At 42.4% G+C, this 22,090-nt stretch overlaps 2 protein-coding genes across 3 annotated transcripts in view; both read left to right on the top strand.

Annotated features, from left to right (window-relative positions):
• DSPP (dentin sialophosphoprotein) overlaps positions 1 to 10,935 on the top strand; it is a 122,605-nt gene extending 111,670 nt beyond the window's left edge. Inside the window, exons 2-6 of the mRNA XM_047797956.1 lie at positions 2,164 to 2,268; positions 5,264 to 5,344; positions 6,398 to 6,484; positions 6,619 to 7,626; positions 8,299 to 10,935. Coding sequence (XP_047653912.1) covers positions 5,294 to 5,344; positions 6,398 to 6,484; positions 6,619 to 7,626; positions 8,299 to 10,461 — 3,309 coding nt within the window. The 5' untranslated portion in view covers positions 2,164 to 2,268; positions 5,264 to 5,293 and the 3' untranslated portion in view covers positions 10,462 to 10,935. The remainder of the gene's footprint in view (positions 1 to 2,163; positions 2,269 to 5,263; positions 5,345 to 6,397; positions 6,485 to 6,618; positions 7,627 to 8,298) is intronic.
• A 128-nt stretch (positions 10,936 to 11,063) lies between these two features.
• DMP1 (dentin matrix acidic phosphoprotein 1) overlaps positions 11,064 to 22,090 on the top strand; it is a 33,830-nt gene continuing 22,803 nt past the window's right edge. Inside the window, exons 1-3 of one of the 2 annotated variants that reach the window (XM_047797958.1) lie at positions 11,064 to 11,544; positions 13,936 to 14,070; positions 17,399 to 17,597. The gene's annotated coding sequence lies outside the window, so the exon portion shown is untranslated. Of the gene's footprint in view, positions 11,545 to 13,935; positions 14,071 to 17,398; positions 17,598 to 20,636; positions 21,654 to 22,090 lie in introns of those variants that run through there. The other variant, XM_047797961.1, reaches the window with a different exon arrangement.

The following is a 22,090-nucleotide window of genomic DNA, read 5'->3' as shown; positions in this document are numbered from 1 at the left end:
CAGAACTTGTAAGCAATGAACTTGGATATATAGCCCAGGAGTTTTTGAGCCAAGTGTTGAAGATGCTGCCTGGCCTCTTCTAGCTATTTATAATAAAATGCAAGAGGAGAGAAACGCACTGCAAGAAGAACTGTGAAGGAGAAAGGAGCCAAGGCCTGATGATATTGAAAGATCTCTGCCTATCCAAATGGCAAAAGATGTTAAAATTAAGAGATTCACTGCTGGGAGAGAAAGATCTAGAAAAAAGGCTGAGGGTGTGACTCTACAACCCTTTGCTGAAATCTGGGAAAAATTAGCAAAAGATCAGAACATTCATGCTAACTGAAATGAAAGGAAACAGAAGGCAGGTTCAGTTCATAACCGCCACTAGTATGTGTGTGGGAGTGATGTGTTGTGTTGCTCCCAGGAGTGACTTAAGACTCCTTCCAATTTGGTTAGGCCCTTTAAGTCACCCACATGAACGTGCCATTTAAATAAAAATGGAGTGCTTGCTATGAAAGCGCAGCTTCCAGGCAAATCCTCTTTCCACCCCCTCCTCTGCCTGTCGGTCTCACTGCTTCCCCAATATTAGTCCTCTATATAACTTCCGGAGTTACCACTGTTGGGCAGCAGTTACTTCCATCCACACCCTGTGATGTCATGACATTAAAAAAATCGACATATTCCTGACAATTCTGAACAAGTACAGAACTTTGGACTGTCAAATTTTCTTTTTAAATTTTATCGAAGTTTAGTTGATTTACAATGTTATGTTAATTTCTGTACAGCAAAGTGACTCAGTTATACATATGTGTGTATATGTATATTCTTTCCATGACGGCTTATCACAGGGTATTGAATATAGTTCCCTGTGCTATGCAATAGGATCTTGTTGTTTATCCATCCTGTATACAATAGTCCCAAATTCCCAATCCTTCCTTCCCACACCCTACCCCCTTGGCAGCCACAAGTCTGTTCTCTATGTCCATGAGTCTGTTTCCGTTTCATAGATTGTGGTATTTGAGATTCCACCTATAAGTGATCTTGTATGTATTTGGTTTTTTTCTGATTTACTTCACTTAGTATGATCATCTTTCGGTCCACCTATGTTGCTGCAAATGTCATTATTTCATTCTTTTTATGGCAGAGTAATATTCCATTGCGTGTATGTACCACCTCTTCTTTATCCATTCCTCTGTCAGTGGACATGTAGGTTGTTTCCATGCCTTGACCATTGTAAATAGTGCTGTGATGAACATAGGGGTACCTGTATCTTTTCAAATTACGGTTTTCTCTGGATAGATGCCCAGGAGTGGCATTGCCGGATCATGTGGCAGTTCTGTTTTTAGGGTTTTGAGGAATCTCCATACTGTTTCCATGTTAGCTTCACCAAACTGTCAAGGTTTTGACCTCATGGATTGGAAAACTGGCCTAGGGATTACCTGCATTGTAGGGTGTGTCCAGTGAGTTCGGGTACCAAAACTTCTGCTGGAATTACAGTCTGGTTTTCTATTTTACCTTTCACAGCCAGCACAAATAATAGAGATGACTGAGAGCTACATCTGTTATCTGTATGCACTTTTGCACATCCAGCTACCTTACAATAAGTTTTGGTATTTTGAATATCTAGTTTAAAAATTTAGTGTGAATACGAAATCGATACATTTTTAAACTTCACATCACTGTTTATGTAGGTCAGAGAGATTTCATGGGAGTTACTATTTCTAGATTGTTAAAGACCCCTTAGCAACGTTAAGGCTGTTGCATGTGGGCAGTTTCTTGAATTATAGCACAGAAACTTTAATACCTACCTCAGGAATGATAGGGGTCCTAAGTAGGCAGCATATTTACTAGAGAAACCTAGAGTTTTCTTAGATTGCCAACCTTAGAAAGACAAGAAATGTCAGGGTGACAGAGTTTAAGTGGCTCTTTTTAGACACGTTACACTGATTCTCTATATTTAAGATGCAAAACAGCCTCTCAGGAGCTATTTAATTAAGTGAAAGTAAGTCTAGTCCCTTTGGAACCGAATGGTTCAGTGAGCAAATACATATCAGCAAGTGAAGGAAGTGGGGGACGTTATTATGTGCTTCATAGACACGGTGACACTTTATAACCCCATATCAAGGATCCTAAACAGTGATTGGTTGAGAAAATTATCAAACTGACTTTAAATTTCGGCAGGTACAAAATTGTCACGCAAAAGTCCAGGACAGGGTGCCACTCTCAGTCTTCAAAGAGAAAGATAAGAAATCCTGGATTTTCAAAGTCCCTTTGAAGGCTTTTAAGGTAAGATGAAACATTCTCTTTACTCAGAACCAACTGATTCCTTTAGAATGAAATTCACTTTCAGAGAAGAAGCCAAAGTGATTTTAAGAAATGAATAACCCTTGTGATTAGACGTTTTTCCTTCCCTTTTGACTTGTCAAATCAAGGCTGTGTATTAAAAGATAATGGAAAATTATGTGGTAAGGGATGGTAATTCCACTTAGCAAAATAGTGCATCACTGAAGAATAAAATTTGTTTTCACAGCTAGTATGTTAAAATCTCAGTTGCTAACAGTCAAAAAAAGTATATGTAAGATGAAGCACATATTTTATATCTAATCTATTAACAGCAGAATGAGTGATTAGAATATTTTATGCAAAATTCTCTAAAGCTCCATTACCGTTATTTTTTTATCCAGAAAAACCATCTTTAAGGACCTTGAATCTAGTTAAAGCCATTTTTTTTTTTAGCCTAACCTTTGCAATGCAAGATTTGATAGGATTTAATGAAAAAGGAAAGAAACAGTCTCTTTCTCTTTCAAATAGTAACATGTAAACACTGACTCTATTAAGAAATAAACATGGGTTTGGGAGTTTGATTTACCACATTACGTTACACTTATTTCAGAGTCTGGCTAGTCTACTTATTGATAAGCTCCACAAAGGTGGGGCTCATATCTGTTCCCAGGGCTCAGTATCTGGCCCACATTAGTCCTTCAAATGTCTGTTGAATCAGAGAATGAATCTCAGTCTACATTCATTTTTGGGTCTCTGAAAAAGCAATCTTTGGCCAAAAAATATTATTATTGTTATTTTGCCAGTTGACATTAGGGGGTTAAAACTAGATTAAAATACTTCTATTTAGGATATCTGGAGACTCTGATTTCTTTCACATACCTTTTCTGTCTTATATGGCATAATGATACATTTGGAAAATAAAAGACATGTTACTAAAAACCATGTTTGATATTGGAAAACTGAAGTGAAAACGATAATTATCTGGTTGTTTTGATCAGTTTTGATAAACAATCGGGTAACTCAGATTTAAAATATTTACCTTGAGCTTTTGAAACAGGACTTTAATTTTGTTTTTCAAGGTTTTATTAACTTATTCAAATTAACTACGTAAAATCTCATTTCGTTCCAATTAACTAAGTAAAATCTCAGATGGTTTCACGGAATCATCTGAAGGGGGTTCACACATTTCTGCTTTCAGGCTGACAAAATCGAGGCCCTTTCCATAGTTGTCTTTCAAGCGTCTTCTAACCCGGGGCTACAGGGCGAGCAGCACTGTGCGTGGTGCAGCCCTTCTGAGTGGAGCTGAAGGAAGCCTATCACGGCCACATTGCTGGGTTGCAGTTTAGAAATGGGCTGCACAAAACCCTGGCCTTCACTGTAGGTACCTTTCCAGGACACCCCGTTCCCTCCAAACCAGAGTGTAGACTGGCCCTCGGCAGGGACTATCTAATAATTAGGTTGGGACGGCAAAGTACAGCCCAGCCTCTGCTCACTAAACAGCTGCACGTCGACGTGTGTGCCCCAGGACTCTGCCTTATACTGTCCTGGTGTCACCTCGGCTCTGCTTAAAATCTATGCATTTTTGAAGGCGGACTAGCTACCTTTGGCTTTCTGCTGAACAGCTATACGAGTAAGCACATTTTTTTCCTCTCAGTAGCTCTGGAACTGGATCCTCTCTCCTGTGAAAAATGCCAGTACCTCAAAGACAGTTGATATCCGCTGAGGTTTTGTGAGGCTTCCACTGTCAACATTAAATTCAATCAAGGCTGTCTTATGACATCCTGTATTATAAAGTATAAACCCAGGGGGAGTACATGAAATAAAAGTAAAATTCTCCCTTCCTTCCTGTAGTAATAGCATCATTACTGTCAAGAAATCCAACCTGTAGAAAATAGCAATTTAAAATTTTGAGTCTCATGAACTCCATGTCTGTCTATCCCGATGTATCAAAATGCGTATCCATGTCTGACTGTGCGCTCTAACAGGAATGAAGGATCATGGGTTTAAAACTCCCACATCATAATCACTGTCATGTGTTAAGAGATTGCTGAATACCCGGAAAAGCGCAACCCGTTGCTTATACTCCTAAGTATTTATTCATCAACAGCATTCCCCAAAAGTCTTTTTCTGCATCATGTTTTGAAAGGCAGGGATCATCAAGGCAGTCTGGACCTCAGGAGCTCTCAGGTGGGGTTGGTGGGGGGACATACACGTAACCAGGCTGTTTTTCAACCGTGGAAACAGGACAGTGCTACCAGCGTGACGTGCAGAAGCTGCCAGGTGTGATGAGGAGAGAGACACACCACCTGCCCTTTAACGTGGAGTCAGAAAAGCCTTCTCAGAGAAATTTCTTCTGCTAAGATAATTGAGATAACCCCAAAGTGTGGGTATTATTAATTACTCCAGACGGAGGACTCGAATGCTTAATAAAACTCCTTAAATTCTTTAAGCTCACACATCAAGTAGCGAAGGCAGAACTGGAACCCAGGAGGGCTCTGAATCCAAACCCCACATTCTTTCCACCGACCTGGGCGTCTTCATGCTGGAGATTTCCTTCCCTTACAGTCTAGTAAAGTCCGACTGTATGGATTTGGAATGGGGATGAAAAGAGCTTCATCTTTTAAGCACGATCTTAATAGAATTAGCTGATACTTGCTTAAAACTATTCCGAAGAGATATTATTGCCGTCAGCACAGTAGAAGCAGAAGGTTGTAGGTATGGCTTCTGTAAGCACCTGGCTGTACCCCTTTAATGGCAAAGGCAGCCAAGGGTCTAGGTAGCTCCATCCATGCTGAGCTTGGTGGTGCCTTGTACGTCTCTGTGAACGCTCCAGGTGTGTTCAGGAACATTGAGTCTGGGCAGCTTCTTCTCCTGCTGGATGTGTGCTCCTCACCTAGGAAAATGGCAAATGCTTACGGATCAAAGTAATACATTGTAGGGCTATCATCTTTTGCCTTCTAAGTAATTTTGTGCTATTCTTTTTTTTTTTTTCTGCCAGAACAGCCGCTGATTAATATTCCTAAAGAAAATGAAGATAATTATATATTTTTGCATTTGGGCAATAGCATGGGCCATTCCAGTAAGTATGCCTTCCTCAAAAAAACCTTCTTACTTTGCTCTCTCTTTTAAGCTAACACTATATGATATGACTTCCTGGAAGCCTTTCCGATCAGTGGAGCCTAAACTTTTAGATTTGCATGAAAGACTTGACAAGATATATTTGGGAGTCTCAACAAAACCAAATATGCACTCCAAGTCATGCTCCCATTTTTCCCATTGAAACTCTTGGCTTTGTGGAAGGATTATGACTTTTAAAGTTCATTCAGATTAATTTACATTTAATGTTCAGAAGCCATGGAGACTGTCCATCTTTCCTCAAGGCCTATGAATTTCATTCTAATAGCAATGAAGCCAGTATTGATTAAGAAGTTTTCAAGAAAGAAAAATAGGAAATAAATCACTTTTTTTTCAACAAAGGGAAAAACCAATGTTTCATTCAGAGAGTTTTTTTTCTATATGCTTCCTGTAGAAAATTAATATACAGATAAACACCAACAAAGAAAAATTAGGAAAATCAAACCATTTGTAATTGTATTAGCCAGCTGCTATGGTTAATATTTTGATGTGTTTTCATAATACCAAGCACTTGGGTATTTATTTGGTTAAGAAATCTCTCAACTGTTTCCATTGTGCTCCTGAAAAAGTAGCATAGCACTTCTATGAAGTACTTACCTTCACTTCTGTCCTGGCTCTGGTCAGACCTACTGTTCTCTTGGGTTTGGGCCAGGAATATATACTTAAGTGGGTGTGGAGCTATCGCAAGAAACACCAAGGTTCTCTCCTCGTTTTTATAAAAGACTCTTCCCTTTTTACAGTTGAGGTAAGTGGTCTGGTTAATACTTCAATAAAATTGGTAACTGTTATGAAAAATATCTGTGTGCCATGTCTAAATTCTCATAAGCACTCTAAGAAGACACTTCTCTTTTCTGCCCAAATAGATCATAGTTTGGCCTTCATGTTATATCTGTTTTTCTTCATTTAGGGAAAGGTGTGTGTGTGTGTGTGTGTGTGTGTGTGCGTGTGCACACGTGCAATAAGAATATCTTCAAATCCAGTATTTTCACCTTTGTAGGTTCCTCAAATCAAGCCATTGGAGAGGCATGCTATTGACAAAAGTGTGAACTTAAATCTTCTAGCAAAATCGAAAGCGCCAGTACAGGTATAGGATGTATAATGCGTTTCTAAGCTGTTTTTAGATTCCACGAACTTACAAGCAATTGATGCTCATCTTTTCAGTTTGCCTTCCTTTAAGCTGATGTCCACAATTTATTTTGAATTGTTTCTCTTTTCCAGGATGAGTTAAATGCCAATGACACCACCAAAGGAAGTGGCATCCCCATGCATGACCATGAAATAGGAAGGCAGCAGGATACCAAAGATGGTTACAAAGGAGAGAGAAATGGCTCTGAGTGGGCAGAAGTGGGAGGGAACAGTTCTTCTGCACGTCCCATGTTAGCAAACAAAGAAGAGAACCCGGAGGATCCGAATGGGGACGCAGGACAACCAGAACCATATGGCCACGATGGGCTCCATGGACGAGGGGACAGCAGCCCCGCAAATGGCCTCAGAGGGCAAGTCAGCATTCTTGACAACTCTGGAACAGCAAATGGGAGCAATGTTAATGGGATTACTGATAAGAATTCAAAAAATGAGGATGTTGGAAATGCAAGTCAGAGTGAGAATGCCACTGTGGTCCCAGAAGACAGATATCAAGTAGCTGGAAGCAATAACAGTATAGGTCATGAGGATGAAATAAATGGGAATTTCTGTAGAAATGGGGGAGGTATAAGTGAAACAACACCTCCAGGAGAAGGTGAGATAAATGGCAATGAGGAGACAGGGGTAACATCTGGGGGAAGTGGAGCTGGCAATAGAGAATTTGCTGGCCCGGATAATTCTGATGGCAGTCCTAGCGGGAATGGAGCAGATGAAGAGGAAGACAAGGGCTCTGGTGACGATGAAGGTGAAGACACGGGGAATGGAGAAAAGACTGCTGATACCATCAAGGGCCAGGAGAATCCGAGTCATGGAGAGGAGGAGGTGGAGGAGGAGGACGACCATAGCTTAGGTCAAAATTCAATTAGCAGTGAAGATGAGGGCCCTGGGGACAGAGAAGCTGTCCATGCCACTGACGGAGACAACACCTCCAAGAGCGAGGAAGATTCTGACAATATTCCAGGAGAAAGCGGTAGCCAAAGAATAGAGGACACCCAGACACCCAATCAGAGAGAAACCAAAGCTGTGGCAAGTGGAGTCACTGCAATATCAGAGCCCCTTGCTATTGGGCAGAGCCAAGATAAGGTTAGTTTATGAAGCTGATTTCTTTCAAAAGCGGTTTAAATTCTCCCCTTCCTTCCCTGGTGGTAGCATGAAAATAAATCATGACAAACAGTCACGTATTTGTTTTTTCTTTTTTGGCCGCCGCGCAACATGTGAAATTCCTGGGCCAGGGATCAGATCTGAACTGCAGTTTTGTGCAGCTGGATCCTTGAACCCACTGTGCCTGGCCAGGGATCAAACAGGTGTCCTGGCACTGCAGAGATAACGCCGATCCCGTTGTGCTACAATGGGAACTCCATGGTCATGTGTTTTTGCACCTAAATTACTTGAATGTTTAGTGGGGAAGCTGGAGTCCTTACTAGACTTTGACGTAGAACAATTTTAAAAAGCACACACTTCTGAAAATTTGGTTACAGTTCTTTTAGAGTCTTACATAATTAATTTACGCACCATGCACCTTTACAAAAGTTGCTACTGGGTACAAACATGAGTGGGATTGTCTATAATCTAAACACCAGAGTACTTTCAAGTATTGAATGAAGCACATTTTCACAGACAGATGTTTCTCAAGTACTGGAAGCTGAACTCCTGTTCTCTAGCCACTTTCTCCAGTCAGTCTTCCTCAGACCAATGTAGACCGATTTTGTAGCATAACATTCACTAATTAATCATCTTTTCTCCATCTTTCCATAGGGAATAGAAATTGCAGCTCCCCGCAGTGGCAACAGAAGCAATATCACCAAAGAAGCTGGGAAAGTCAGTGAAGACAGAGAGAGTAAAGGCCAACATGGAATGATTGTGGGCAAAGGAAGTGTCAAGACACAAGGCGAGGCTGACATCCTGCAAAGACCTGGCCCCAAATCAGAACCCGGAAATAAGCCTGGACCCAGCAAAACACATAGCGACAGTAACAGTGAAGGATACGACAGTTATGAGTTTGATGGTAAATCCATGCAAGGAGATGATCCCAACAGCAGTGAGGAGTCTAATGGCAGTGATGATGCCAATTCTGAAGGTGATGATGACCACAGTAGCCGAGGAGATACTTCTTACAACTCTGATGAAGCAAATGATAATGGCAACGACAGTGACTCCAAAGAAGAGGATGAGGATGATGACACATCTGATGCGAATGATAGTGACAGTGATGGCAATGGTGACAATGGGAGCGATGACAGTGGCAAATCAGGCAGCAGCAAAGCTGAATCAGAGAGCAGCCAGAGCAGTGAGAGCAGTGAGAGCGACAGCAGCGACAGCAGCGACAGCAGCGACAGCAGCGACAGCAGTGAGAGCAATGACAGTAGTGAGAGTAGTGACAGCAGTGACAGCAAATCAGATAGTGAAAGCAGTGACAGTAGTGACAGCAGTGACAGCAGCGACAGTAGTGACAGCAGTGACAGCAAATCAGACAGCAGTGACAGCAGTGACAGCAGCGACAGCAGTGACAGCAAATCAGACAGTAGTGACAGCAGTGACAGCAGCGACAGTAGTGACAGCAGTGACAGCAAATCAGACAGCAGTGACAGCAGTGACAGCAGTGACAGCAGTGACAGCAGTGATAGTGACAGCAGTGACAGCAAATCAGACAGCAGTGACAGCAGTGACAGCAGCGACAGCAGTGACAGCAGTGACAGCAGTGACAGTAGTGACAGCAGTGATAGTGATAGCAGTGACAGCAAATCAGACAGCAGTGACAGCAGTGATAGCAGTGAGAGCAAATCAGACAGCAGTGACAGCAGTGATAGCAAGTCAGACAGTAGTGACAGCAGTGAGAGCAAATCAGACAGCAGTGACAGCAGCGACAGCAGTGAGAGCAAATCAGACAGTAGTGACAGCAGTGATAGCAGCGACAGCAGTGACAGCAAATCAGACAGTAGTGACAGCAGTGATAGCAGCGACAGCAGTGACAGCAAATCAGACAGTAGTGACAGCAGTGATAGCAGCGACAGCAGTGACAGCAAATCAGACAGTAGTGACAGCAGTGACAGCAGCGACAGCAGTGACAGCAAATCAGACAGTAGTGACAGCAGTGATAGCAGCGACAGCAGTGACAGCAAATCAGACAGCAGTGACAGCAGCGACAGCAAATCAGACAGTAGTGACAGCAGTGATAGCAGCGACAGCAGTGACAGCAAATCAGACAGTAGTGACAGCAGTGATAGCAGCGACAGCAGTGACAGCAAATCAGACAGTAGTGACAGCAGTGATAGCAGCGACAGCAGTGACAGCAAATCAGACAGTAGTGACAGCAGTGATAGCAGCGACAGCAAATCAGACAGTAGTGACGGCAGTGATAGCAGTGACAGCAAATCAGACAGTAGTGACAGCAGTGATAGCAGCGACAGCAGTGACAGCAAATCAGACAGTAGTGACAGCAGTGACAGCCGCGACAGCAGTGACAGCAGTGATAGCAGCGACAGCAGTGACAGCAGCGACAGCAAATCAGACAGTAGTGACAGCAGTGATAGCAGTGACAGCAGTGACAGCAACAGCAGTGACAGCAAATCAGACAGTAGTGACAGCAGTGACAGCAAATCAGACAGTAGTGACAGCAGTGACAGCGACAGCAGTGACAGCAAATCAGACAGTGACAGTAGTGACAGCAGTGACAGCAAATCAGACAGCAGTGACAGCAGTGACAGCAGTGATAGTGACAGCAGTGATGGCAGTGACAGCAGTGACAGTAGTGACAGCAGTGACAGCGACAGTAGTGACAGCAGTGACAGTGCATCTGACAGTAGCGATGAAGGTGACAGCAAGAGCAAGGCTGGTAATGGCGACAACAATGGAGGTGATAGCGACAGCAGCAGTGACAGTGAAGGCCGTGACAGCAATCACTCAACCAGTGATGATTAGAACTAAGGAAAAACTCACAAGGCTCCTTTTGTGAAAAGTCTGGTGGGTAATTGATAGGAAATAAAGATCCAGGATGTAAAGAAAGGAGAGAAACAAAGAGAAGACACACACACAACCACACATTCACAGATACACAGGAGATAGTCAAATTGTCAGATTCAGAACCAAGTCTCAACACCCTCAGAGGGAGAATCTGAGTGTGTACGTGCATGTGAAATATATTCTAAAAGGATTTCTTTAAAAGTGTAAATGTAAACACAGAAGAACAAATAAAATATTCTTTAATACTTTACACAGAAAACCTCAAGTAATCCTCTACTAAGTAACTTCGATTTTAATGCCAAGTGCTTTAGAGAAGGTAGCAAGTAAACCTATCTTATAAACAACCTATGGCACTGCCTTAATCGTTCAGTAATTACCTATTATGGATAGACGGTCTGCTTACCTGCTGAGTAAAGGATGCTGTTACCATTATCTCCAGCTTGACTACGATTCATTTGCTTGTTCTAAGGAAGAAATACACCTCTAACAGGAAAAAAGTCACAGCAATGATGTAACTACATGGACCATGGGCATAATCCTTGTAATTAGTGAATAGAGTAATTACAAATTATGGAAATTTTGAGGCTCCCTTCTCACTATGAATCTCTTTAATAAAGCCAACAGTTGCTGGTGGGTAATGATTTACAAACTACTCTTTTTTTATTTGAGTCATATATGCAGCTAAAATCTGAACATGGGTTCTTCAGATTTTTGCCTGAATGACGGTAGTTCTTCTTTTTGAGATGAAGTCCTAACCTTAGAACGTGAGGGTCTTAAAAGTGTGTGAGCCTGGAGTGTAATATTTAATAGAATGGGGATAAAATGTATCACGCAAACTAGGATACCCTTGAGAGTGAAAGGGGTGTCATGAATAGTTCCTCAGGGACCGGAGGTGTAAATCTGACTTGTCTGGGGACTCTGGGAGATACAGTGACAGTAGCCATCAACTTCTGGGGTATTAGTCAACATTTAGCAGTGATGATTTATAATTTCTCTCTTTTTTCACTTAGGTAATTATCTTAGATTTGTTCCAATTTAAAGGTAAAATTCCTATATGGTGAAGTTTTTTGTTTGTTTGTTTGTTTTGTTTTGTTTTTGTCTTTTTAGGGCCACACCTGCAGCATATGGAGGTTCCCAGGCCAGAGGGGTCGAATCAGAGCTATAGCTGCAAGCCTACGCCACAGCCACCACAACACCAGATCTGAGCTGCGTCTGTGACCTACACCACGGCTTAGTGCAACACCGGATCCTTAACCCCCTGAGAGAGGTCAGGGATTGAACCTGCAACCTCATGGTTCCTAGTCGGATTCGTTTCCGCTGCACCACTGATGGGAACTCCCCATGAATGAAACATTTTTACTGTTTATTTTCAACCAGTCATTTATGACAATTTATGTTCTAATATTAGGCATATTTTACACAAAGAGTTTCAGTAGGCTTCTTTTTTTTGCCTCCTTCTTCCTTCATGCAAGAGACCAATATTGCAAGTAATATTTCTAAAGGCTTTAAAAATACTTCTTTTTATAAACTACTTGGTGACTCATAATAATATAAACACAATCTATATATCACAATCACATAAATGACTCCAAACTTCTTTCTTTAATCCTTTCAGTAATTATATATGCTCTAGATTTTTAACTCCTTTAGGCTTCAGGGTTTTTTGTTTTCATTTTCCCATTTGTAAACTGTGGCTTCTAGAAACTGTCCCCCTATTTCAAAAGGTTGTCGTGAGCACTATGTCAGGCAATGGATGTGAAACTCTTTGTAAATTATATGACATGTAAATTAGAGAGATAATTTTGGTGCTATAATAAACATCTGTTTACATGACTTTTTCAAGGAAGACTCCCTTCATCTTAATGATTTTGCAAGTACTTCCTTCCTCCATAATATTTTTTAAAAATTTGCTACATTTAATTGAAAAAGTAATGTGTGTATATACGCAAAATAAGAATTTCAAATGCTATGAAAAGTTATACCAAAATATGAAATCTCCATCATCCTAGACTCCCAGGCCTCTAGTTCTCTTTGCCAAAGGCAATTACTAATCCTATTACTAATATCTCATGGAACTTTCCAGAAATAGTCTATGCACATGTAAGACAGTGTTTTAAAGACACATGGAAGTTTATTATACATTGCGTACTTAATTTACTCTTTTTAACCTGAGACTAGACCTTGAATATTGGTTCATTACACACAGACTGACATTCTTTTTTCACGACTGTGCCGCATATCATTTTATGAAATGCCTTAGGTGTTTAATCTGTCCCTATTTTTGTACCACTTTCTAAGCCATTTCTAGTCCAATGAGAGTCTCCCCAGGTGTCACCTGAGTCAAGCTGGATAAATTTCCAGCCAGTTCTCATAAAGATTTCCCTTAAAGAGTGTTTCTGGGGTGGAGGAGATGTTCGGCCTCTGGGGCTGACGTCAGAAACGGTGAAGGACGAGTGTGATCTTGATTTTCCTGAGGAAGCACATCTGTGTTGACCTCTGGACCCTCAAGGCAAACATGAAGGAAACCCTCCACAAGAATATGCCTCAGGGAGTTCCCACTGTGGCGCGATGGAAACGAATCCAACTATTATTCCATGAGGATATGGGTTCGGTCCCTGGCCTCATTTAGTGGGTTGGGGATCCAGCACTGCTGTGAGCTGCTCAAATCTGGCATTGCTGTGGCTGTGGGGTAGGCCAGTGGCTACAGCTCTAGCCTGGGAACCTCCATGTGCCATGGGTATGGCCCTAAAAAGCAAAAAATAAAAAAGACTCAAGAGTAGATCCTTTGGGAATTACCATTGTGGCTCAGCAATAATGAATCCAACTAGTAGCCATGAGTATGCAGGTTCGATCCCTGGCCTTGCTCAGTGGGTTAAGGATCTGGCGACGCTGTGAGCTGTGGTGGAGGTTGGAGATGTGGCTCCGATCCCCTGTTGCTGTGGCTGTGGAGTAGGCTGGCAGCTATAGCTCCGATTTGACCCCTGGGAACTTCCATGTGGCCCTAAAAATCTCCCCCCCCCCCAAAGAGTAGAGCCTTTGTACATAAAAAGTCTGACATTAGAGAACAAAATTGCTTTTAGCTAATATTTTGGAATAAAGGTTAGTGAACTATCTGCTAAGACTGACCATGAAAGCATTATTTTTTTGCCACTCTATCGTAGGTCATGATATCAGTGCAGTGACTCACGACCAGCATTTTGTAAAATGAAAGATAAAAGAGAAGAATCCTGAGTGCGTTGAGTGTAACGTTTTGTGAAACTTGATGCTATTTATCTGTATATTCCTACGTACACCAATACGTCTAAGACTGTGTATACCACTGGTTGCAGTAAAAAAAGATGCAAAAGCCGTTGGTTTAGAAAAGCATTATAAACATTATGGCTGTAGTAATCAGTTTATGTTGACTTTTCACATTCACTTTTCTCCTTATAGATCTCGAAGTTCCTTTCCCACTTATGAGGCGGAGGTTTAAACAAAACAAAGCAAAGAAATAGTGACACATCTCTAGACGTGTGCGGGGACAGTGATGGTGGCCATGGCTTTCTGTGCTACAGGGAAGGAGCTGAGGTAACGTTGCCATCTTTTGAACAAGAGACTGTCACGATGGTGCTGGAGAATTTGCTGGGATATCAAGGCTTCCTTTTGGTTGCCTGGGTTGCTCTACATACGACTGGATACATAACCTTAAAACTGGCTCTCACAGCTCATCTTCTCCTTCCCACCTGACCCAGGTAGTCCCTCCATACCTGCTCATATCACAAATCAGGAAATGTAGTCAGGTTCTTTTCGTCATAAACTTATTTTTAAAAATAGAATATAAAAAGATGACCTTTAGAGAGTAGAGAGATTCCATACCTCACCATGTAAATATACATTTAAAATTATTCATTGCAATGGAATTTCTCAGAAGTTGGACTTGCTTTATGGTTTGTAATGGAAGTTCTGAAAGACTTCAGACCAAAATAACCAGGAACAATTTTCCTCTCCCTAAAAGGAGCAGAAACAGACTAGAATATTCAGTCACAGATGAAAATATTATCGTGTTCTCACAGTGATCCATCCACTGCTGCTTGCAGACAAATACTCTAGAGATTGTGACGAGCCAGCAACTCAGGGTTCCCGACCTCTCCCTCTGAGCAGGGCTCTTGGGTTCATATGCTAAAAGAAAAATAAGAAAGAAAGAAAAAGGAAAAATGAGTCAATTCCTATGGGGCCCTCATGCAGCTCAGAAAATGGTATAAAGCCCTAAGATCACCCGTGTGTTGGGCTCAATGTGTTTTCCGTCGGTTTGCACGGTCCCAACTCGCGCATGAAACCTGCATGTACACGGCTGTATCATCAGGTGCTTCCCTGACTCCCAAGTCCATTATTTTGGGCTTTGCCACCAGCTATACCAGTCCTCCCTTTATTCTTTCCTTCTTTTCCTCCCTAGCATTTTCCCTTCAAGGAGATGAAGTGCCCATGGGGGAGGAAGCACTTTGTCCTTCACAGAATTTCATTCCCAGGCCATCTCCCAGGGTGAGGCCCCATCAACTCCCTAAGTCAGAGGCTGCTGCTCTTGAACTTACATCCCTGGCTCACAACCAGCGGGGTTGCAGTTCCTACCTCCCTAGTACTTTCCCCGGTTGAAGCCAATGAATCTTCCTTGCTATCCTAACTCCATCTCCCTATCTTCAGACAGCTCTGAACTCAAGGCCAAAAATTCTCAGGCTGTACCAGACCAACACTTAGGCTTGGCATCAAAGCACCTTTACTTCTTGTGTCTTACCCTCATATCATGATTTCTGTTAGTGGATTCTTACCTTGTCTCCAAGGGACAATCCCCTTTGTTCTAACTTGCTTCTGTGTAACTTCCTCATCTCATTCTAATATCTATACTGATTAGAATGGTCCCAGATGCAAACTATTGCATTCGGAGTGGGTAATCAATGAGATCCTGCTGTATAGCACAGGGAACAATATCCAGTCACTTGTGATGGAACATGATGGAGGATAATGTGAGAAAAAGATAAAATACACACACACATCTGTATATCTGGGTTACTCTGCTGTACAGTAGAAATTGACAGAACACTGTAAATCAACTATAATGGAAAAAATAAAAATCATAAAATAAAAAAAAAGAGAAGACTAGGAGCAAACCTATTGTCTGATACTATCAAGCTTCCCAACCCATTTTAAGGAAGGAGACCACTCACCAGAGCAATCTCAGGAATCTTAGCCAAGGAAAATGTAGAACTATTATAGGATTTGGGGAAAGGGTAATATTTAAATGAAGCAGCATTTGAAAGTCTCAAAGCCAAGCTGGACTGTGGCTGAAGGGGTTGACATCAGGCTTGGACTATGAAGTAGACCCAGGCTCCTGTGTCCTTGGAAAGTGCGAAGTTAAGATTGATGTGCACTATTGTATTACAACCCTGCACCTGGGTTGTAAATTGAGACTGACTCTCTGTATCAAAATGCCTTAGACCCTCCAGACAAGTGTGGGGGTGTTCTCTGACTCACAAAGCTATAAAGGTAGGCATGCATAGCAACACTCCTTCATCAAATGGCAGTGGTGTTTACAAGATTGGGTTTGATCCCAGAAGGCACAAGTAAGTTGCATGAAGAAGTGGCCCAAAAGCCCATGGTCCTTGCTCATGCTACACCACCTCCTCCTTCCCAGCCTGTGCATATGACCTCAGGGGACATTCCCTATGACCAGCTGACGGAGGAGGAGAAGACACAGGCCTGGTTTACTGATGGTTCTATGGAACATTCAGGCACCACCCCAAAGCGAACAGTTGCAGCACTACAGCCTCTTAGTGGGATATCCCTTAAGGATAGTGGAGAAGACAAGCCCTCCCAGTGGGCAGGACTTTGGGCAGTGCCCTTGGTTGTTTTGCTTTGGAGGAGAGAAAGACAGGCATGCAACTGCATCCTGATTCCTAGGCTGTGGCCATGGCTTGGCTGGATGATCAGGGACTTGGAAGGAACATGACTGGAAAATTGAAGTATGTTGATAGATCCCTCTGAGTGGGCAAAGCCATGAAGATATTTGTGTCCTACGTGAATGCTCACCAAAGGGTGATGTCAGCAGAGGAGGCTGATAATAATCAATAGGTTAGGATGACACGTTCTGTGGATACCAGTCAGCCTCTTTTCCCAGCCCTCGGGTCATTGCCCAATGAGCTCATAAGCAAAGTGGCCATGATGGCAGGGGCGGAGGTTACAGATGGGCTCAGCAACACGGACCCCCTCGCGCCAAAGCCAACTGGCCATGGCCACCATTGAGTACCCAGTCTTCCAGCAACAGATATTAACACTGAGTCCCCATATGGCATCATTCCCCTAGGGTGACCAGCTAGCTACCCAGTGCAGGTTGATTAACTGAACTACTTCCCTCATGGAAGGGGCAGTGTTCTGCTGTTACAGGAATAGACACTCTGATTATAGTTTGCCCTCTCTGCATACAGTGCTTATGTCAAGACCACCCACAATTTACAGAGTACCTTGTTCACCAATACGATGTTCCATGTGTTCTTCTGATGAGGGAACTCAAACCACAGCAAAAGAAGTGCCACAATGGGCTCACGCTCATGGAATTTACCGATCTTACCATGTTCTCCACCGTCCTAAAGCAGCTGGCTCAATAAAACAGTAGAATGGCCTTTTGAAGACTCAGAGACAAGGCCAGCTAGGCGGCAGTACTTTTCAGGGCTCTGGTAAGGTTCTCTCAGGTGAGGCTCTAAATCAGTGTCCACTATATGGTGCTCTTCCTGTGACAGCCAGGATTCATGAATCTAGTGACCAAGGGGTGGAAATGGGAGTGGCACCACTGACTATTACCTCTAGTGACCTACTAGCAAAATTTTTGCTTCTTATTTCTGTGACTTTATGCTTTGCTGATCCATAGGTCTTAGTTCCAGAGGGAGAAATGCTTCCATCAGGAGACTCAACAAGGATTCCATTGAATTGAAAGTTAATACTGCCACCTGACTACTCGGAGCTCCTGGTGCCTCTGAAATGTCAGGTGAAAAGGAGAGTCATAGTGTCAGCTGGGGTGACCGATCGTGACTACCAAGGGGAGATTGAACTACTCTTCCGCAGTGGAGGTAAGGAGAATGTCGGGAATACAGGAAATCTGTTAGGGTGCCTCTTAGAATTATGATGCCTTGTGACTAAGGTCAGTGGAAAACTAAAACCACCCAATGCAGGCAGGACTACAAATGGCCTAGACCACACCTGTGGCATATGGAGATTCCCAGGCTAGGGGTCGAATCAGAGCTGTTGCTGCCGGCCTACACCAGAGCCACAGCCACTGCGGGATCCGAGCCGCGTCTGTGACCTACACCACAGCTCACAGCAACGCCGAATCCTTCACCCACTGAGCGAGGCCAGGGATCAAACCCGCAACCTCACGGTTCCTGGTTGGAGTCATCTGCACTGCGCCACGACGGGAACTCTGAGACATCTCTAATTGATTCATGTGGATTCTTAAACATGTAGATCAAGCCAAGGACTGAAGGCAGGAAAATTTCACATGAAACTTCATGCATAGCTGAGCGGCATGTTGCCTGTCTATGTCATAATCAGTCTTGTCACAGTGTCGATGATGATTGTCACGCTCCCGGTCATCAAATTCAGATACCCCCGAGTGGCGAGATACAGCTGAGGCAATTGGCAAGTCAGAAATCCCATTTTATCACTCTCTTATTATCCTTTAACATGTTGATGCTGCATTGGGTAATTTTTTTGTACGTAAACATTGTTCTTAGAGAAATGTAATTATCCATAATCTGGTTTGCCAAAAATGACACACCTTTTCAGCAAATGAAAGAGCCACTGGTAAAGGTAAGAATAAAGCATTAGGGAGGAAGTATGCTCCACCATGTATGTTTGCGTCCAGAAACGACAGTACCTGCCTGGCGTTTCATGGAATCCGAGATGTTTTGACACCCTCCCTCTTTTGATCTCATCAGACCTGTCCACGAAGGTTTGCACACATCTCTGTTAGGATTGCCGCTAGTCTGTCACGGACAGTAAAGGCATCTTTAAAAAAATTTGTTTTTTAAAAATTATAGTTGATTTACAGTGTTGTGCCAGTTTCTGCTGTACGAGATGCATCTTAAAAGACTTTCAGATTGTGTTACTCTTTTTCCAAACCCGTCTTTTTCCTTCCACAAATTAAGAGTTGTCTGTTTTGGAATCCTTGTGTTGGCACATGGAGGGGTGTAGAAAGGAAGTCCCAAGAAGGAAAACTTGGAGAACTGATGCCTGTAATCTATTCGAAGCATTATTTAAGGTTGGCAAAGAAAATGAGGGACATGATGCACTCAGTGTTATTCATTTTTAGTCTACTAGCAATTTTCTCCAAGATAAGAACATCCTGAAGGTTCCAGATTCGAAAGGAATCAGTTTCTGGGGCAGACTGATATAGCAACCTTTTTCGAATCACCACGTTGTGGGATTGTAAATTCCTAATTTGTCTCCAAATAGCCAGATGAAATTTTCAAATGGTCTCACAAACAGGAGAATTAAAAAAAAAATTTTAATTCATTACCAAGCCTCAAAGCAAAGGGTGTGGAGAAGAGAAAGAAATGTTCTTAAAAACTCAAAAATTCTGATATAAAAAAATTACAAGCACTTGTTTACTGAAGATTACAATGGTGAAATTACATGATGAGCTCACAGAGCTGCTCTTTTTAAAAAATTTTTTATTAAAGCATAATGGATTTGCAATGTTTTATCCATTTCTGCTGTACAGCAAAGTGGCCCAGTCATACATATATAAATATGCATTCTTTTTCTCATATTATCTTCCATTATGTTCTATCACAAGTGATTGGATATAGTTCCTTGTGCTGTGCAGTAGGACCTCATTGCTTGTCCATTCTATACAGAACTGTTCTTAATGATCCTATTGAGTATTAATTTTCTAAAAACAGTATGCATCTTAAAGACTTTTTATTATGAAATATAACACTCTCCTAGAGGCATAGAACAAATGCACAATTTTAACAAACCTTACGAAGCAAACGCGTGTGTCCCCACCATCCCAGTTAGGAAACAATGCTCTGAGCCCCCCAGGAGCCCCTCCTTGTCCTTCCCCCACCTCCAGGCCCTCCCTGCTCCTGAGGCAACTCAGCCTGATTCTGTAATCACGTCCTTGCTTTTCTTTTTTGCTTCTTTGCTTTTTGCTTTTACCGCCTAAACATGCATACTAAAATACCATCATTTAGTTTTGCTACTTTTTGAACCCTCTCTCTATATGTCATACAATATGGTATCTTTGATTTTTATATTCTTTAGCTCAACATTGTTTTTCATTATGTATGTTGCTAAAATTTTGGGTTTTTTTCATTTTCATGGGTGTACATTTTCTATTATATAAAATGTATGACAATTTGTTTACTGTTGAACATTGTTTATTTCCATTTTTTGGCTCTTGTGAAAAACGCTATCTGGAACACTTTTGTCTGTGTCTTGTGGTGCACACAAGTGTACATTTCTCATGGGTGGATACTTGGGAACAGAATTGCTGGGTTACATATTTGCGTTCACTTAGCATCCTGTCTGACCATTGATCGGCTTCTTTGGTCCTACTTTTTTCTGTGCCAGGCTGAGCTAAATGCTTCTCTTCTGTGCTCCTGTGGCATCCTGTGTATACCTAGATCAATAATGCTCTTATCACAGAGATTGAGAGAATTGCCAACTTTCACTCTAAATCTGTGCTGCCCCATATGGTAATCACTAGCTTTGTGTGGCCATTCAAGTTTAAATTAGTTACAAAATTAAACACCCAGTTCCACAGTTCCCCTAGCCACATTTGAAGACTTAGTGACAGTGGATTCTAAAATATGGCACAGATGAACCTATCTACAGAACAGAAACAGACTCACAGACATGACTCGTGGTTGTCAAGAGGGAGGGGGAGGGAGTGGGATGGACTGGGAGTTTAGGGTTAGTAGATGCAAACTATTACACTTAGAATAGATAAGCAATGAGGTCCTGCTGTAGAGCACCGGGAACTCTATCTAATCACTTATGATAGAACATGATGGAAGAAAATATGAGAAAAAGAATGTGTATATATGTATGACTGGGTCACTTGTACAGCAGAAATCGACAGAACATTGTAAATCAACTATAACCATTTTTTTAAAAAGACTCAGTGACAAAAGGTTACTGGCCACCACACTGAACCATCCAAATATAAAACATTTCCATGATCCCGGGAAGTTCTGTTGGACATGCTGCTCCGGAATGCTTGCTCCTCCAGGCGCGGGTTAGGGCTTGTACACCCTCTGTCTCCATCCATGCTCACCACCGCGCCCGACACAGCAGGCTCTTGCGTGGACTGCCCCCAGGGAGGTTTCCAGTTGAGTGGTGAGAACAGAAAATACAAGAGACTGTTAAACGAGGTGGCGAAGCCTGAAAACCTTGCAATAGGGGCCGAGGTAAGAGTCCCTAATGTCCGGGAAACGTGAGGGGAGAGGTCATGTGTGCAGGGCAGACCCGGAGACGGTGAAACGTGCTACAGCTCACCCACTCCCAGCCTTTAAAGGGAGAGAGTGGAGGAGAGGAAAGGAGACTTCCCTGGAGAGGACTGCGGTACACCTGTGTTACCGCCACTTCCTGTTCACGACGCGAAGGCACATAACGAGGGCATGGCTTCTCCCTGGCATGAGCCAAGTGAGAAGGATACTAAGGAGACCATTCCAGGAGCTTGCGTGTGTCTCCTGGAGATGGGCAACTTCAAGAGTATAAATTCTAGAATCCCTGCTCTGTCATTTGCCGGCTGTGTGGCCTTGTGCCCGTTACATAACTTCCAGTTTCTTCTTTATAATTTTGAATCAAGATGGTACCTATCCCATAGGGCTGACCTAAGCGTTAAATGAGACTATCAATGCAACGTACCAATACGAGCAATTCAGCTTTCTTTGAGCTGGATCTGCTGATTGGAGAGTTTCTTTTTCTTTAAATCTTTTTAACACGTTCCTAAGTACAGCGGCTCTAGCAGGCAAGCAGAAAATCTGGCTGACCACCAGACGTGTGTGCTCTTCATTCTACAATGTAGAGTTTTCTCTGGGACGCCCCGCCCAGCTCAGGACTGCATCTCTCCCCTTTGCGTTCAGATATGGCTGCATCACACATTATCACAATGGAATGTGAGTAGTCTTTTAATCAATGCATGTTATTGAATACTCATTATCATGTTGAGTTTGCATTTTAATGAATATAATTCATATGCAATAAAAATGAATCACTCCATCTGAATTTCATATACTTAAGTAGTATAGCCTCTACTTTTAATTCTTAAACAAAGCTTTTAATGATTATGGTTTTGCAATTTTTATAAAATTATCCTTAATTGTGAAGAACCCTGAATTCATATTGATATAATGAAATACAAATATTTTCTTTTTTTTTTTTTGTCTTTTTGCTATTTCTTTGGGCCGCTCCCACGGCATATGGAGGTTCCCAGGCTAGGGGTCGAATCGGAGCTGTAGCCACCAGCCTACGCCAGAGCCACAGCAACGCGGGATCCGAGCCGCGTCTGCAACCTACACCACAGCTCACGGCAATGCCAGATCGTTAACCCACT

Source organism: Phacochoerus africanus, chromosome 10 (assembly GCF_016906955.1).
Source record: "Phacochoerus africanus isolate WHEZ1 chromosome 10, ROS_Pafr_v1, whole genome shotgun sequence".
NCBI lineage: Eukaryota > Metazoa > Chordata > Mammalia > Artiodactyla > Suidae > Phacochoerus > Phacochoerus africanus.
The sequence above is the reverse complement of the archived record's forward strand: the minus strand, read 5'-3'. Positions and strand labels throughout refer to the sequence as shown.